The following is a 19,186-nucleotide window of genomic DNA, read 5'->3' on the forward strand; positions in this document are numbered from 1 at the left end:
TTGTTTCTCTACTGTCTACTATACACCTGCAGTCTATGATTCTGAGAGCACCTCCAAGGTTGAAGTCCCCACTCTTCCCACTCTAACCCTCTCTCCCTCAGGACTCACCATTTTTCTGCTATTAGAAATGTCATCTTCCATGCTTGCCACAGTAACATTCCATCATACTATCATAAATAGAGTCCACACATGTACTCTGAAATCTATCCTGTGGTTCCAGAATTCTATATTTCTTCCCTAGGTAAATATCCATTCCTATCTTTAACCTGTAGAAGTCAATCCCTGGGAGGATCTTATGAGTCTCTAATAGAACTCTTCCATGACCCAAGATATGGCCAGTACCAGTCTGAACTCTGTCTTCCTTTCCCTAACTCTCATACTTCCTCAGTACACCCTTCAATAGTAACAACTACTATAATTAATGGTCATAATTACTCCTCTTTCCTTTGGTATTCCAACCCTACCAAGTCTCCAAGACCATTACCATGCACATTGAAGAACTCAATGCCACCAACAATTATCAAAAGGAGATATTTCAAACTTCCAACACTCACCTTCCCAGGACTTATGACACTCACTTAAGAGGAGTCACAGGCAGAACTCGTCTCCTCACTTTGCTGTGTTCTTACCTTTCCGTCTGTCTTTTTCACCTCATCATCTGTGGACATACATGCATAGCCTCTCTCCCTCAGCAGAAAGAATATTCATATTCCCATCCCTATGCTACTTGGGGCTAAGAATCCTATGACCCTCTTGAATGGCAAACTTGCTCTGCTGGTCTGGTCAAGCCCTTGTTTCCCATCAGTAACTCACTCTATTCCTGACATTGGAGGACCTTTGGGGAGGATGTTCTTTACTCACAGTGTGATGGTTGGGATATGCAAGGTTCTTGGGAAGAGACACTCTTAAGAGATAAGGCCTGTTGAGAGTAGGTGTGGCATTGTTGCAGGAAGTACCCCACTGTGGCAGTGGGCTTTGAAGCTCCACCCATTTCTGAAGAGTGCTTTCTCCTACCTTCCTGAGAATGCCAATCTATTGACAGAGGTTGGATCATGATGGAGAACTCTTAGTTCATTCTCCAGCACTATGCCTGCCTAAAAACTAAAATGCTTCCTGTCTTGGTATTGTACTGGACCTCTGAACCTGTAAGCTAGTCACAAATCAATTTTGTCCTTTATATCATGGAATCTGTTCCCAGCAATAGAAAGCCTAAGACACACACACACACAAAAATGGCTTTGCCAACTCTCTTCTTGGTACATTATTCATTTCATCAAGACATGTTCTCATCTAACTCACCCCTAATAGCACCTGCTGGTGAAGTCAGAAGCCATGCCTTTCTCTGTCAGAATATGCATCACTCAGGTATCCTGTCCACAACTGGCACTGAGTGACTGCAAATATGAGTTCAAGCCAATCCACACTACTAGCCTGGACTTCCCACCTCAAGTCTCTTTAGGCTTGTCTCCTTTCTCTTTCATTTCTCATAGAAAATAAAAACACCAAGGATGTGAGAGGGTCCCCGGTCCTAATGGGGAGGTCTTTAGTCAAAATGACCAACAGCGTGGAAATGGAACCTGAAGAGACCACCTCCAGTAGATAGACATATCCCGAGTTGAGGGATTTGGCAATCTACCCATCTCAAAATATGGTCCCAGGATTGTTCCTGTCTAATGGAAATGCAGGGACAACACTGGAGCAGAGACTGAAGTAAAGGCCATGCAGAGACCACCTCAACTTGGGATTTATACCATATACAGATGTCAAATCCCTAACTCTGTTGCTGAAACCAAGATGTGGAAGAAGCCTGGCATGGGTGTACTCTGAGAAGCTCTACCAACACCTGACTGAGACAAATACAAATACTTACACCAAACCATTGGACTGGGCATGGGGAACCCTATGGAAAGAGTGAGGGGAAGGACTGAAGGAGGTAAAGGGTATTGCAACCCCATAGGATAAATAACAGTATCCAATAACTGGACACCTCAGAGCTCCCAACAACTAAGCAACCAACCAAAGAGCATACAAGGGTTGGTCCATGGTCCCTGCTACAGGATTGCCTTGTCTGGCCTCAGGGGGAGGGGATGTGCTTGTTCTTGTGAATGCTTGATGCCCTAGAGAATCAAGATGCTAAAGGGATGATGTAGGAATGGATGAGTTGGTGTGGGAGCACAATTAGAGGTTAAAAAGGTAGGGGAAAAAGGTGGGGTGTTTGTGGAGGGGCTCCCAGGAAGAGGAATAACATTTGAAATGCAAATAAATAAAATAATATAAAAATAAAAGAATAACAAATACTAAAGATCTTTCAAAATGTCATATGGAGACCTGATACTATAGAAGCTTTCTAAAGAATATTCATATGCACATGTATAAAATGAGTGAAAAAAAGCGTTTCTACAATGGGGTGATGCTGGCCCTATTCAATACCGCAGTGGTAATAAATGCTATCCCAGGAATGGTTTTCTTCTTCTACAGTTTTTGACAAGCGAGTTCATATGAAACCCCAAATATTCAGGTACTTCCTAATACTCTTGGTTACCCTCTAAAACCTGATGGAAAGAAATTATTCCTGGAGACCTCACTCCTTGAGCTATAACATGTAGGAATCTACAATATAACCTGGAAACATTATTCCCATTAGCTAGCTTTCATAGTGCTATAAGCTCCTAGAGGAGAAAAGAAATCAACACATATGTAGATATGAACCCTGCTGCCTGCAACTATGACTACCATTGCCAGCCATCGCTGGTGGTAAAAAAGACTCTTAATCTACTGTTTTCTAATTGGATGTAAGGCCCCTTTTATATGTTAAACCCATACCTTGAACTGTTGTCTGAGCCAAGAACCTGTGACTAAATATATCCTATCCTTAGTGGAGAACCTACTACTGCACTACCTCATGGGCAGACAATTAACCTGACTCCTATAATTACTAACAAATAGTAACAATATGAAGCTATCAAATATTTGAACAGGGAGAATATCTGGCTCTCCTAAAATGTGGTTATATGCTGCTTCTGAACACAGGAAAATTTCTTTCAAGTATTAGAGAATTAAAACAAAATGGACTTCATAAGTCTATACTTACCGGGGTTCTTGAAAGCTCTTCATTCTCCTCTGCTTGGAGGCTTGCTGCATCATTTAATTCTAAATTTTCAAGGGTGGCCCTAAAAATATGTTTTAAAATGATTGTGCATAACTGGCCACATTGGAAAATACCAAATTAGTTTCTGAAGAAACATTTAAATGATTACACAAATTCTGAAAAATTTGAAAGATAGTGATTTGGAAACAATCACTCTCTCTCTGCCCCTTTGTCTCTATAAACTTTAGATGTAATTTGAAGAAATATGCATTTTCTTTTTTTGTCTTAGTGCATATCAAACTTTCACACATACAAAGCATACACACACTGAGTGAATACCACCCACCAACAAACTATGAATTTTAAGTAACTAAGACCAGAATGTTTCCTGATTTCAAAAGTGTGTAATTACTATGAATGATGCAATTTCTCTTTCTTCATTCTTTCCTTGAAAACACTAGAGCTATTCAGCACAGTGCTTACATTATAGACCTCTGTGAGTGACCCTCATGTCCCAAGATAATGACGCAGTTTGCGTGTTCATAAAGTACCTCATGCAACTAAAAGAAGCACTAGGTAGACTGTGCCCTGTGTTCCTGTTGCAAAAACAAAACACTGCCCTCAGGTCTTTCCTGACATGATAGACTAGAGATTCTCTGAAATGCTGAGCCGATATATTTTTCTCTATCAAGCTGACTTCTGAGCGATTACCTCCGTAGTGAGGGAAGTGATTAAAAAGGAAATGGGGTCATTTAATCACTTCTGTAATGATACTGTCAATGTGCTTCTTAGACTTTGGAGACTAATAGTGGGCATTTGGAAAACGTGGGAACTGCGGTTTACATTTGGCTCAAAATAAGGCTAGACTAATGAATCACTCTTGCATGAGTTCATGAGACCAGAAAACTCACTTACATGAATGCAGATCATGAGCTTGCAGGTGGAATAAAGAACTCTTCTACAGAGTTGGCCCAAGGCCTTACACATTAGATTCTGTCCTATAATCTGTATCCATCCCTGAAAATCTCAGTGATATGGAATTTAAAAGTAGTCAGTAAGTTTATTTAGTGGAGGAAATATTCCAGAAGTCATTATACTTTGTGCTATCACATTGTTAATGCTCATGGTTTTAACTTTGCTTAGGGCAACCAAGTGAGTTGAAAAGTATACAGGTTATTTAGAAATGTGACATCATCCTGGTGGAAATAGACAAACTTTCGACAAGATCCTAGCAAAGTAAAAGGCTCATCAACTCTGAAAACAGCTTAGAGTACTTTGCATTAACAGGGCTGCCTTTGAAACAGGCCCAAACTTCAAAAGTACATGCATAAAATGAAAACAAAGAGGGAGTGCATTCTTTAGGATAGCAGTGACTATCAACCTTGAATACAGCCTCAGTTATACTCTCCTACTAAAAGCCAGATGGGGATTTGAGTCTGGAAGTTTGGCTGCCCTGTGTCCACAGGCCTGGGTGTTACTTAAGCTGCAAAATCACTAAGTAGTAACCATTCTGGTGATAGTCTTGCAGTGTATGTCAAAATGCAAGCATAACTTGGCAATAGTGCGATAAAGCAGTATTGCATAGAAAAGCCAGTTAGACAAGACGATGTGAATCTGTTAAAGTCCATATACAGAATGTCTGAGTGGTTTATGTGTAAAGGAGGGAAGGTAACACCTAAATTGTCAAGATGCAAAGAAGTAATAGGATGTTGCAGATGTCAGAAATAGAAGATTTTAAGTGATGGAAGTACCAGTAAATGAATGGAACTGGCCCAAAATCAGACCACATGTACTATATGGCACTGCAGAGGCAGGGCTGCCCAATCCTGGTGGAGTGTATGTGGCACCACCATGTACCACAGACTATGGGTATGTTTTTTATGTTTGTCCTGCTGGGTTTCAGGCTGTACTTGGTATAATATTCATTAATATTTTCCTATTATTATCTTTTGGTATATGTTAGGTAATTGACATAAAAACCTATGTAATTTTCATAATTTATGAAAGGAATTGGACTTTAGTGTCAGAGAAAAATGGCATTATGAATAATGTAGAAACTATTAAGATTATCTATTTGGCCTTTGAACTTGGACTAAGCAAATTTTGCATTGTCAGATAGCCACAAGCTTCTGGGGGGGTCAGAAGAAGAGTGCTATAGTTTAAATTTCATATAGTCACCATGTTTTAGTGTTTTAAAGTTTTACCATTCCATTGACTTGCCCAACATGATGAAGTGAATGTCTCATGCACTGTGTAAAGAACCAGGAAAAATAACTTTTGTTTCATTATGAATCAAAATGTCTACCCTGCATATTGTGCTGATGTTGAATTAGAACACAGCCAGCACTTCATTTGCATGTTGCTGTGGCTATGTAAACTACACCTCTAACGTCATTCATCAACTGTAGTAGGAATGCCATTGTCCATAATACTTCATGTCACTTCATCCAGGTAATTCAGTGATATTTAAAGACACAGAGTCAAGGACTACTGCACAGTCCCTGAATAAATTTGCCAAGTCTGATAAGCATGAAATTCCATTTTGTTGTGACTTTTGTTTATATATGCATTTTACTATGGTTTAAACACACATTAAGTACTGTGGCTCATATAAGGTCATATTTGTGTTGTTGAATTTTTCATTTGAAAATGAACATGAAGTTTCCAACTCAAATGAACAACTTTGAATAAAAGCCTTCAAAGAATACTCATCACAATGTGAGCTACATACAATAATTGTGGTGTGCATTAATATGATTGCAACTGATCATCCTCTAGGTGGTGTGACAGTAAGTTTACATAAGTTTCACTGAGTCCTTTACCATACTACTGAAAGTGGCAGAATATGAGGAGCTTGAGGCCCTGAACACATCACACTACATCATGTATGTTCACAAATTACATTGAACAAGCCATTTTGTACATTTGTAATAATGCATAGGTTATGTTCTTAGTACTGCTTGGCTGGAATGATCATGTTACATTACACTCAGGATCTCCCAGCTTAAGCAGAACGTAGCAGATAAGACTATGGGAGGCATCACAAGCACTGATATGAAAATAGCAAAGTGGAATCAATATTCTCTAGTCAATTAACATCAGTTCTCATGCAGTAGTATTTTCACATCTATGGTGGCAAATGGTAGGAAATACCTACAACTGCAGTTCCTCAAAGTATGAGGCAGTTTTGTTCACTTTCTTTATCTGCTTGTGTTTTCCTGTATTTGTTTCAGGGATTAATGTGTTTCCTCTTTAAGGACTTCTACTTGTTTACCTATGTTCTCTTATATTTCTTTAAGGGAGTAATTTATGGCCTTCTCAAGACTTCTATCATTTTCATGAGATGAGAATTTCGATCTGAATATTGCTTTTCAGGTGTGTTGGGGTATCCAGGGCTTGATGTGGTGGAAGAACTGGGTTCTGATGTTGTAAAGTAGTATTGGTTTCTGTTACTTATGTTCTTGTGCTTGCCTCTTGCCATCTGGTTATCTCTGGTGTTAACTGGCCTCACTGTCTCTGACCAGAGCCTGTGCCTTCTTGAAACCTGTGATTTGATGCAAGATATTTCCTATCCATTCACATTGAGGCTGTGAGAGGCCAGAGATGACAGGGGAGAGAGGAGGAGGAGCTAAGAAAAGGAGGGTTAGAAAGAGAAGGAGCATGGGAGCTGCACGAGGGAGTGCAGGAAGGGATGCACAGATCCAGATGGTGTCAGATGGGCTTCTCCCGTGCTGAGAGGTTAGAAATATTGGGACAGAACTTTATCATTGTAAATTGGCATTATGAAATTGGAACTTTCTTATACATAAATATATTTGGTTAACTATTCAAGCTTGAGGGTCACTCTTTACCGGATACATGGAAGGACTGGTGCAAAGGCCTGGTTGTACAGTACTTTTTATAAATAACTGCTACAGTGATCCTGGGATTCTCTGATCCTGGATGTGTCAGAACTCCTTGGGGTCAAGCTGCATCTGGGTGGGGCCTGAATGGGTGGGAATCCAGAGTACAGGTTCAGCTCTGGGAACAGGTGCAAATTGGAAGGAGCATGGGCCTCTGGCTGGGCAGGTCCTAAATTCTAAACTTCCTAATACTGTGACCCTTTAATATAGTTACTGCTATTGTAGTGACCCTGAGTAGAAAATTACTTTTATTTCTACTTCATGATTGTAATTTTGCTATTTTGTGTATTGTAATGTATATCTTTCAATGTATTATATGCTTTGTAATGTAAATATTTCCTAAGGGTCTTATATGACACCTGTGAAAGGGTCATTTAACCCCTAACTTAGTAACAACACACAGGTTGAGAAGAACCAGTGGGGTAGAGAATGAATAATTACAATATCTTATCTAAAATTACCAAAAAATTAATAAAAATATTAGGTTTCAAGTTATTCTGTTCACTAAAGTTTATAAATTTTATACAACTAAACTATAATCTTCATAAAATATAATTAGCCACAAGGATGTTTCACAAAGGAATAAAGAATGTTAAAATATGTTCAAGCATTTTGCTCATTATTAGAATCCAACATCATACAGATCATCTCAAATGCATTCTTACAATTTTTTATTTCTATTTTATTTTCTTTCAATTTACTCTATCAATTATATAAATCATACAATTTACTTGATAAATTTAGTAATCAATTACAAAGTATCAAATGTCTCTCAACATACAAATTTGAATTTTTTCTGTGAATTAATGTTGAATAATCTATTTAGAAATCATATATTTGCCTTGTGCATATGAGAATGAAATAAGATCTAAGTTTATCTCTATGGAAGGGTGATACTTTACTACTTTATTTAAAATTCTTGGTTCACTATAAAGCAGTATAATATTAAAAGAATTTGTCTTAATTAAGAAAACTATTGTTTCATAGTCCATTGGTGAAATTTGAAATTAATATAAATTTTGTTTGGAACAATTATATCAGCCAAGTCCTTTAATATGATTTACATCCTTTAGCTAAAGGATTCAATATTAGAGAATATATTCAAATTTGTATTCAAATAAAAATAATTCAATATTTAGAGAAGCTTTTAAGAAAGTGTATTCTTTGTAGCATAATTGTAAAATATTTTTTAAAACTTTAATTGATGCCTCATGAAAATGAGGTTTCTCCGTAGATACCAAGAGTGTGATTGCATGGGACACATACATATATCTCATATATGCATATATACATAATTATGGAAAATAGTAATAATGATATTTGTAATTTAATTATTTTCACATTCTACAAGGCTAACAATTCTCCCACTTAACAACTGAAGCACCCAACCAGTCACCCCAAAATCAAACAACTGTGGCCAGAAGATCACAAATTTGGGGTTTCCCTAGACTACATAAAGATATCTATCAAAAGTAATAATAATAAAACCCAAATATGAAAAGTTCTTCCCTTTCAGAACACTTACAAAGTTAGTGACAAACTACAAATGTTCTATTTATGCTCTAATGAAAACAGTTAAAATATTTCTCTAAAATTGGGACATCCTACCTCAAACTGCATAGCTCATCTTGCAGTTCAGCATTTTCAATCTCTAGTTGAGACCACTCCTCTCGCAGTGCAATAATTTCATTACTTATACGTTCACAATCTTCTTCAATTAGTTCACAGTTATGTTTTTCAAAGTCTATTGATCTTTTATATGTATAAACTGCACCCCAGATTTTCACTAGGATCTCAGAATTTATATCTGTATTGGAGAAAAAGCACAATTACAGTACAGCAGCATTTTTGACAAATAAAACAGACTAGAGTTTTACCTAAACATGATGCACTGTAGAAATGTATCCTGAGGACCCACACAGTGGAAGACATGGTACATTCTGAAGATATGAAAAGAAGACAGTTAAGGTGTTTAGTTTAAGAACTAGTAGAGAAGACAAAAAAAGACATAAAACCAGATATTACAGACTCAGATGATACTGAAGTCAAACAAAGTTTTAATGTTGAATAAGCATGCAGGAATATGCCCTAATGGAAGGGATGAGTAGGCATGAAGTAAGAACAAGAAGTAGTTGGTCAGAGTGTGAAGAGGCACATTGCCAGTATTCTACAGCAGACTAGAAGTGGAGATGCTACTGCCCTCTAAATCTAAACAAGGTCAAGTAAAAAGTACTGATTTTGATTCCTACCTCAAACAACACAAATCAGAAAAAAACATGTTTTAGAAACTGAAGATTATATGCTTCAGACATGACATAAATTGTTAGCTAATAAGCACTAAAATAGTTTGATGATATTATCCCAATTTTCTATCTCTGTGCTATGAGATAGTACAGACTAGGTTAGAATATGATGAGGACAAAGCTATTCTGACTCTCCTAGACTCCTGGAGCTGTGCAGATAAGCTATTTGGTGAAGAAAGCAGCCAGAAATCACAGGCCAGAAGTCTGGAAAATAGACACAAAGAAGAGGGGATGCTCTGGGCATGTTACTAGGCCGTCTGAAACATACTATAGAGCACATAACAACATGGGAATTCCAGGAAATATCCTGGGGCTGAGGGACACAACATCTCACACAATTAGAGGAGACCACCAGTATTCACACAATGCCAGGAAAAGGGCATGTCTTCCCATAGGCTAGAGTAAACAAGGAATAATTTACAGGACCATAGTTAGCAAAAAGCATTGGCATGCTTTAGGAATGGAGAAAAAACAATATGCTGGGTGCATTTGTTGTGGTTTACCTAATAATTATACAAACAACAAAAGAAGGACCAAACTGATTATAAGAAATATACAATGCATATATAGAATTCAGAAAACTGTATAGAATGGAATGGAGAAGAAAGATAAAATCATTATTACAGACTAAAATGATAAAGAAATGAAACTAAGTTTTGACATCAAATAAGATAAAACAAAATCATAAACATAGTTAAATATATTAAGCACATATTAGTTGCATATAAGTGTTGATAAATAATAAATAAAAATAAAATAATAAAATACATATATGAATGTCATGAGGTCATGTGTCATACTTAAATAGTTTTCATTTATTATTATATGGACACACAGATATGGGTATTAATTTAAATTAAAAAAACTTACATTACTATAAGGACACAGATATAGGTATTAATTTAAATTTAAAAAACTGAAGCTACAAAATCTTGCATAAGGCAAGAATATAAATAAATGTGAAGATGCATAATATAAACTGATCACATTTCATGGCATTACTGGGTGCCACTATGGTAAGCTCAAGGCTCATACAACTGTGAGGAAAATGCCATATGTGGATAAATCCTACAGAGGCAGCTTTTGCTTTCAATAAATTTCTCTCTATATTAAGTGGCTTCTCATAATTTTTATGAATCTTTACCAAAATATATGGTACAGCAAGCACACAAAATCGGTCTTAACAACTCTTTAGAGTATTGGTACAACCTGCACTCAACCAGTGTGTTGGAAAGTTATGTTTTGTGAGAAAGAAAATATTTGTGTATATTTAAAATGTTGAAGTGTGACTTTCTGGTTTTGTCATATGATACAAACTCACATGGTGTTTTGCTGAAGCAAGACCCAAGGGAGGTCAAGTCATGTTTGGAGAGATTATAAGTAGAACACAAAGACAGTGATAAGGAGCTTGCATAGCTAGCTATGCAACTCTGCTTTGGTATTGCCTCTATACTGATCTTCAGTTTGCTGAAAGAGCCAAGGCAGAAAACTCCTGGCATTCCAGCTGGTCTGACTTATTCCTAGCCCCTGCTGACTTATGCCAACTCAGGGGAGGCCTAGTATCTTCTGCTGAATTGTGCCACCATTGCTGACTCTTCTTTGGTGACACTTTTGTACTGCCCTGTTGGTATCCTGAGACTACTGAACTTGACTGATGTTATCCTGAGCAAGGAAATTAGAATCACCATCCAAAGACCTACTTTTAAACAGGTACACATACCACTTTTTCCAATTTTTCCCCTGCCTTTGGATGGTGGGCTAGAAAGTTTATTGAAGTGATTGATAAGCTGTATTAATGTACATATTAAAAAATCTAAGCTTACACAATGTTGTGACATGATTTGAAATGATGAGGAATGACAAGTTTTCTCAGTCATTAAAGTGTTTGCTATGCAAGCGATTCTAAATTGAATTTGAACTCCAGTACCCATAACTTAGCAGGTTTGGGGGTGTGTTATGTTTTGTTTTGTTTTGTTTTGTTGTTGTGTTCCTTTTTTAAGCTATGCATGATGGTACATTCGGTCATCTTAATGCATGGGAGGCATAGACAGGAGGATACCTGGAGCTCACTGGACTGCCAACCTAACTGAATTGATTAGCTTTGACATCAGTGAGAGTTGCTCTTTCAAAAGAAATGAGGTTGAGAGCAATTTAGGAAGATGCATTACAGGCACACACACATAGATATACATACATACATGCATGTGCATACAAACACACATACAAAAATACATTAACACGCACACTCCATAATATTGTAAAACATCTTAGCAGATTAAAAATTAGATCCATCAACCTTAAGGGAGCTAGCTAAGTGTATATGGGTGTTGGCTGCACAAGCATGAGAACCTGAGACCAAACCTCCATACAGAAAACACATATGACTACACATGTGCCTGTAAGCCCAGCCTTTGAGAGCTGCAGACAAGAGCATTGGTGCTCATGTGCCAACATACCTTCAAACTCAGTGAGGTACCATCTCAAGGAATTAGGAGGATAATCTTAGAGCAGGATACCTCAACTTCTCCTTCAGTCTGTGCATGCAAAGCGATGCTCACACCCAGTTACACACACACACACACACACACACACACACACACACACACTCACACACTTAATAAAAATAAAATATTTTTTTGAATTTTAGAAGACAATGCTAATACCAAGTAGAAGAGAGGAGCCAATAAAACAAGAGCAGTAGTCTAAGAGTGTCTACTCAAAATATCATATGGCAGAGTCATCATGAAAGGATTCAGCATCCTTTGCCAAAGTGATTCCAGAGAGCTGCGTCAATCCTCCAGTCACATGAAGAAGCAGTTTTAAAAACAGTAAATTCATGAATTTCTTAGGCAAATGGATGGAACTAGAAAATATCATCCTGCGTGAGGTAATCCAATTACAAAAGAAAACACATTGCATGCACTCAGTGATAAATGAATATTATCCCAGAAACTCGGAATACCCAAGATATAATTCAGAGACCATATGCAGCTTAATAAGATGGAAGACCAAAGTGTGGATACTTTGGTCCTCCTTAGAATAGGTACAAAATATCCATGAGGGGAAATACAAAGACAAAGAGTGGAGCGGAGACTGAAGGAAAGACCATCCAGAGACTGCCCCACCTGGGGATCCACCCCATATACAGTTACCTAATCCAGACACTATTGTGGATGCCACCAAGTGTTAGCTGACAGGAGCCTGATGTATCTGTCTCATGAGAGGCCCTGCCAGTGCCTGACAAGTACAGAGGGGGATGCTCTCAGTCAACCATTGAACTGAGCACAGGGTCCCCAATGGAGGAGCTAGAGAAAGGACCCAAGGAGCTGAAGGGTTTTACAGCCCCACAGGAGGAAGAACAATATGAACCAGCCAGCACCCCCAAAGCTCCCAGGGACTTAACCACCAACCAAAGAGTACACAAGGAGGGGACCCAAGGCTCCAGCCACATGAGTAGCAAAGGATAGCCTGGTAAGACATCAATGAGAAGAGAGGCCTTTGGACCTGTGAAGGCTCATTGCCCCAGTGTAGGGGAATTCCAGGAGAGGAACTGGGAGTGGTAAGTTAATGCACAGAGGGAGGGGGATGGGATAGGGGGTTTCAGAGGGGAGACCTGGAAAGGGAGTAACATTTGAAATGTAAATATAGAAAAGATCTAATAAAAATTAAGGAAAATACAAATAAAAGAAAAAGAAAGAAAGAAAGAAAGAAAGAAAGAAAGAAAGAAAGAAAGAAAGAAAGAAAGAAAGAAAGAAAGAAAGAAAGAAAGAAAGAAAGAAAGAGAGAAAGAAAATCACACTCCCTCCCCAAAAAAATCAAAGAAACCAAAAAGAAGTAACGAAAAGGCACACGCCACCAATTTAATGTATTGGCTGACTGGCCTGTTCCATTTTGTTGAAACACATGAGTCTAATGTAACAATCCCAAGGCCATGGTGTCAAGCTCGCTCACTGAAGCTCTGAAGGCTTGCTGGCAGCTCTTGCTGAGACTAGTTTTCTGTTCTTTGATATCAAGCATGCCTATGTTTGGGCAATTCACCCTCATCAATAGCACACACAGGGGCTGCATGCAGAACTCCTACCTTTTCTCTGCCTCATGAGCTCTTCAATAAAATGCAAAATAGTGTCACAACTGTACTGCTCACAGTCCTTTGAGTTTCCCTCACATGATATTAGTTCCTTAAGGTCAAGCATATGATTTCCTTGTTCTTTGACCTATAAAATGAATAATAGCAATTTCAGATATTGTCATGTTGAGTACCCCATACACTAGAAAGAAGAGACCCATGTTTTACATAAGTAACAAGCAAAATGCTTCTGAAAGACCAGATTTTGAAAGGAAAGACACCTTTACTATTGGTGACTTTAAAAACTATTTTGGAAAGAAATATTTGAATATAACAAAAGAATCTTAATTTTTATTTTATTTTATACTATATTTCTAAGTCCATTTTTATGTATTACTTTGATTTTTATACTGTACCTTAATAAATATGATTTGAAATTAATTTTTGCATACCTCTTCTTTTCCATTGGAAGTTTTCTTTGAAGACCTACAAAAAATGAAATACTTTCAGATGAATATTAAACTTGTAAAATAAAACACAAAAAATGTTTATTTTCCCTATCCATAAAACTTACCAGGTATTACAAATAAAATGATTTTCTGCAAAGGAAAGAAGCTGTAGACAAGAAGAGGAACATTGATATAAAATTTATACCACTACTAAGATCATAAAAGATGGAAATTGCAACTGGAGACCCAGCTCCAATTAACAGCAGATACTGCTTCTGCACAGGAGTTGAGCTCAACAGCCAGAACCCATGCTGTGTGACTCATAACCAACTAACTCCAGATCCAGAGACATACAATGCCTGTGCATTCTTCAGCCACCTGCACTCATATGTGCATACTCAAATACAAGCACAAACATTTGCATCATTTTAAAATAATGATGATGATATTAATAATATTTAAAATAATAAATTTTGATCAAGTATTGTAACAGTTAAGGGGACAATATAATATAGTATGCTTTCTTTCGTAGAGGTAAATATACCAACATTTCCAATGTCACTCTCAGCAAAACGGAGTCTCATATTTAATAAAACCTGCCTTATTAACACCACTGTGTCTTTATATGTGTCAAACACCTTTAAGAATGGAAAGGCTTAGCTGTTCTTAGGCCTTCCTATGTAATTGCCGTGCATTGTTCTAAGCATTGGACTTGCTTTAAATTTATTTTAATTCCAATATATGTCAGATAATTTTGAGAAACACAGAAAGACCATGTGAATATGTGACAGATTTGAATTCATACTCAGAAATTCTAGAATCATAATTTATTTCATACTAAACTATGAAAATAACTTTTCATCTTCAAGTAGATTTAAATGAAATAATAGAAGATGACAATAAATTACCATCCCACTTTAGTAAAACCTATACCTAATCATGTGACATTTTCAACTAGTTTTACTTGAGAAAGTATCTCACAGCCCAAATTCCCAGTTTCTCCTACCACAGCATCTTCAGTGCTGAGGAATCTTGTAGAAATCACTTTTATTTTCAAAATCTAAAAAGACATGGACTCACACAACTGTTCAGTTGTTAAGTCCCTAAGTTGCAAGTGTGAGGGTCTCAGTTTGATTTGTCAGAAGTTGTGGTGGACAAAACATAGCCAGATGTGGTTGGTGGTCTGGTGTGCACTAGGAATCCACCACTGGGGAGAAAGAAACAGGAGGGTGCCTGGAACCCTTGTCTGCCCACTGGCCGAAGGGAAGACTAAAACTTTTCCAAAATCACCATCTGTAGGCTGCACTAGTATCCAGTTACTGACTCACATAATTTTGATACCTGAACTGAAAATGGTCTGAAAACCACCCCTGTCATTGGTGCAGAACTAAGCTTTGCAACATAGAATTAGCCATCATCATTTCAAATCAAACATGCATCTAAAAAGCACTCATGCCTTCATTTGGTCTCAAAAGGGTACAGTGAGCCCCATGAAACAGTTGAAACAAACTGCAAGATAAAGTATAGGAAATTTAAGAATAAATGGATATGATATTTTTCTAGGGGAGCTATAGGGGTTATCAAAACATGAAATTCACAACTGCATTCAGCTTTTCTATATATGACCTACCAATTCCAGTCCACATAAATTAGAAAACACTAAAAACTTCCTATGTGACTACAATGAAGTAGAAATACTTGGAGGAAAAGCAGAGTCCTGCTTCTTTTTTAGCCTATGTTTCTCTAATTATTTTCATATTTAAATGCTCAACTTATACAACCTATTAAGACACACATTATTGAAATAAAAATAGGTTCAATGACCAATAGAGTGTGTGTGTGTGTGTATGTGTGTATGTGTGTGTGGGGGGGCGGGGCACACATGGGTGTATTTACATGTGTTGAATATACATGACTGGGTAATTGCAGACATACAAGTGTGTGTGTGTATGTATGTATGTGTGTGTGTGTGTGTGTGTGTGTGTGTGTGTGTATGCGTGTGAGCATGTGTGTAAAGACAGACTTGACTTTTATGTAGTCTTGTCTGTGGCTGCCCTGTTTACTGTCTTATTTACTAACTGAGGCTGATCAAGTTTTAAGGCAATCCCCATTTGCCAAACATATGAATGTTGAGAATTTTAGGGATTCACTAGCAAAGATAACGAAAATATTTGAAGAAACCAGTCACTGAAGGGAAGAAATTTTTTTCAAAATGTACTTTCATTTAATATAGCATTTTTAAAGAAAGTAATATAAAAGACATATTTTTAAAAATAAATGTTTAAGATCTCAATTTTTAATGAAATATTAAAACATAAACTTCAAAATCTATACTTAAAAAAAGGCTACGTCAGTGATTGGGCAGTGAAGGAGAAAGGTTGGAAGGGAGACCCAATACTGGGGCAAGTTAGGTAGGAGGACAAGAGGAAGGTGAGGGAGAAGGGAGGAAGGAGGAAGAAGAGGAAGAGGAGGAGATGACACCATGAATCAGGAGCTCCTGGCCAGGAGAAACCTCAAGAAACAAGGACTCTCACAGCTTGTGAATAAGATAGTACAGTGCTAGAACTGCCCAATCTAGGAATATAGCTTATAATTACAGTATCTATATTATGTGGGGGTTTTATACCTATTTAATAGGATTAGAAACTCCAGCAACAGGGCTTCAGGGATGGTACACACTATAGAATCCCATAAAAACATAAAAAATAAAAGAATGAATAACGTCACCTTTCTAATTCATCAAGTTCCTTTATCTTTTCTTTCTGGTCTTCTAAAAGTTTTGCCAGGTTGTCATTTTTCATTCGAGCCAGTGTAAGTGGTGTAAAGCTTTCCTATAAAACAATAATAACTTTTAACTCTGAGAACTTATTTATCAACAGACAATCATGTGGAAGACACAGAAGAGCTCACATAGTCTGAGGTGCAGTTATCTACATCCTTGACACTCTCACACACAGTGCTCTCACACAGATCCATTCTTCATAAGCCATCAGAGTACCTTTGACACCTATCTCATTTAATTCATAACTTAAATCTTAGTGAACCATGTGAAACAGAATGTCTGCCATGGGTTCCTGATACCATGAGTAGAGCCTAAATAGTTTCTTCCAGAGCCTGTGGGAATGCAAATGCTTCTGAAATGCCATGAACTCCAAGTCACTGAGGCAGAGAATATTTGCTACAAAAGCACAGTGTAGAAAGGATGGCATGTCACAGTATTTTTTCCATACTGGACCTACTGTACTAATGTTAATACTATTTCTATAACAAATGAACATGAAATTCATGTTAGACTTGATATTCTGGGAGAATATGAAGGATTATTATTATACCCTGTGCTAGAGTTGCAATTTAAGTAATCTCTCAAGGAAAATACTGAAAACTTTTCTACTATGATTTAAATTTGTGGAATTAGACTTTCCTCCTTGCAAGATCTTCATAATAAAGCTGTAATGAAAATCAGCATAAAATGTGGTAAATTGACAATACCCCTGAATAACTTCTCCAACACTTGCTTTATTTCACTGAAATAAGTATGTCATTGGAAATTATATATCAAAGTGAACTATGAGGTTTTATAGGCCAGGCATAGTGGTGAATTACCAAAAGCCCATCACTTCAGAGGTCCAGAAATATACAAGTTTTATGTCATCCTTATTACATAAAAAGTTCAAGGCCATCCTTGCCTGTATAACATTCTGTATCATAAACTAAGGGACAAACCCACTCTGTGGTTACCTAATTGTCTGAAAGGCCCATGATATTAGAGATCTATAAAATGCACTGACATGCTGAGATGGATACCATGTGGGTTAAACTGACAGAAAAATACATAATTTAGACACTTATAATATAGAAACCTTGTATCTTATTGAAGTTTGTTTATCTGATACATTGGAAGTATAAGACAACATGAATTCCCGAAAGGCTACAATTAAGAGAGTAGCCTTAAGGAAATTGCAAATTTCTTCAGGATTGCCATGGATGGAGGTAATAATTCTCTTTAGATTGTTCCTCAGAAGAGTAAAGGAGAGAAATCATGCAGTGTTTTGGGGGAAGGAAAGCTTGGGAAGAAGGAGCTCCCATCAAAGCTGGCTCATCTAGATAAGTCTTATAAAATCCACTTATTACATTTAGCATTTGAGAGATTCTTAGGTCAAAGCTGTATCAGGATTCCAATGTAATATTTTAAAGTATGTAGGAAATAATCTGTAAATCAAAGCTGTGTCTTTTTACCTCATTTTTTATACTGAAGTCGGCATTGTGTGCCAGCAGTTTGGCTGTCATTGAGGTGCTGTTATACCAAACAGCATAGTGCAGTGCGGTGTTCCCACTGTCGTCAATAGCATTTGGATCAGCACCGTGTTCTAATAACATAGCCACACATTCTTCATGCTTGAACTGTGAAGCCTATGGGCATTGGATCAAGAAACAGATTGGAATGATGAGAAAAGCAAAAATTTCATAGGTTTCACTAATTATTTGCATGTATCTGAGATCATGTTTATTCTAAGAATTCCCATCCAATATGTGTCACACTGAAACTGTTGGCTGCTTTCTACCTTAATTAGTGCTGTTCTGTTGTCACTGTCACGAAGATCAATGTCACAATTCCACTCTATCAGGAGGGCCACTACATTGGGATGGCCGTATGCACAGGCATAGTGCAGAATAGTTCTGTGAAAATGAAAACTTTTTAAGAATTTTTTACAAAACTAGGTCAAAAGCCACAGTTATTCGTGTAATTCTCACTAACTTTGGGAATCCAATTCAAAGAAATGTTTTTGCCTCCAATATTGGAATCATGACATATATATTCCTGCATGGGAGGTAAGGATGCTATCACTGAGCTGAACGCCCAATATGTTAAATAGTTTTCCATTGTTGCAATGAAACAACATAACCAAAGCAACATGGAGAGGAAAATAGAAATGGCCCTGATAGAAACTTTCATCATTGAAAGCTTCCCAAGCCAGGCCTCCATCTCCGGAATTACCTTCAACCTTCTTAATTAGGAAGCTCCTAAAGAACGGCTCAGCAAGCATTGAAAACTCAGTGGTATTTCTTGCACAATATTCCAATGTCCTTCCAAAATCCTCTCCCCCCCCCCAAAAATGGTCACCTATGTCATAGCACTGCCCCTCTAAGCTAGTACCAAGCTGTCATATTTAGGATTTCCATTATGGGATGAAACATCATGATCAAGACAACTTGGAGATGAGTGGGCTTATATCACACACAGTTCCAGAAAACAGTTCATCTGTAAAAGCTGTGAGGTTAGAAACTCAAACAGGGAGAAACCTGTAGGCAGGAGCTGATTATGGTAAGCCATGGAGGAGTGCTGCTTACTAGCCTGTTCTCCATCTCTTCCTGAGACT

At 37.4% G+C, this 19,186-nt stretch overlaps 2 protein-coding genes across 2 annotated transcripts in view; both read right to left on the reverse strand.

Moving 5' to 3' along the window:
* The window catches only part of LOC127676049 (ubiquitin-conjugating enzyme E2 pex4-like), a 254,148-nt gene that overhangs the window by 207,722 nt on the left and 27,240 nt on the right, over window positions 1-19,186 (reverse strand). The window lies entirely within an intron of this gene.
* Window positions 1-19,186, reverse strand: part of LOC127676048 (ankyrin repeat domain-containing protein 26-like) — a 68,352-nt gene that overhangs the window by 34,139 nt on the left and 15,027 nt on the right. Inside the window, exons 3-8 of the mRNA XM_052171971.1 lie at window positions 18,045-18,218; window positions 16,536-16,639; window positions 13,812-13,845; window positions 13,375-13,507; window positions 8,599-8,797; window positions 3,092-3,170 (exon numbers count right to left, since the gene is read on the reverse strand). Coding sequence (XP_052027931.1) covers window positions 3,092-3,170; window positions 8,599-8,797; window positions 13,375-13,507; window positions 13,812-13,845; window positions 16,536-16,639; window positions 18,045-18,218 — 723 coding nt within the window. The remainder of the gene's footprint in view (window positions 1-3,091; window positions 3,171-8,598; window positions 8,798-13,374; window positions 13,508-13,811; window positions 13,846-16,535; window positions 16,640-18,044; window positions 18,219-19,186) is intronic.

The sequence above is a fragment of the Apodemus sylvaticus genome (assembly GCF_947179515.1).
Source record: "Apodemus sylvaticus chromosome 5 unlocalized genomic scaffold, mApoSyl1.1 SUPER_5_unloc_1, whole genome shotgun sequence".
In the NCBI taxonomy this organism is placed as follows: domain Eukaryota; kingdom Metazoa; phylum Chordata; class Mammalia; order Rodentia; family Muridae; genus Apodemus; species Apodemus sylvaticus.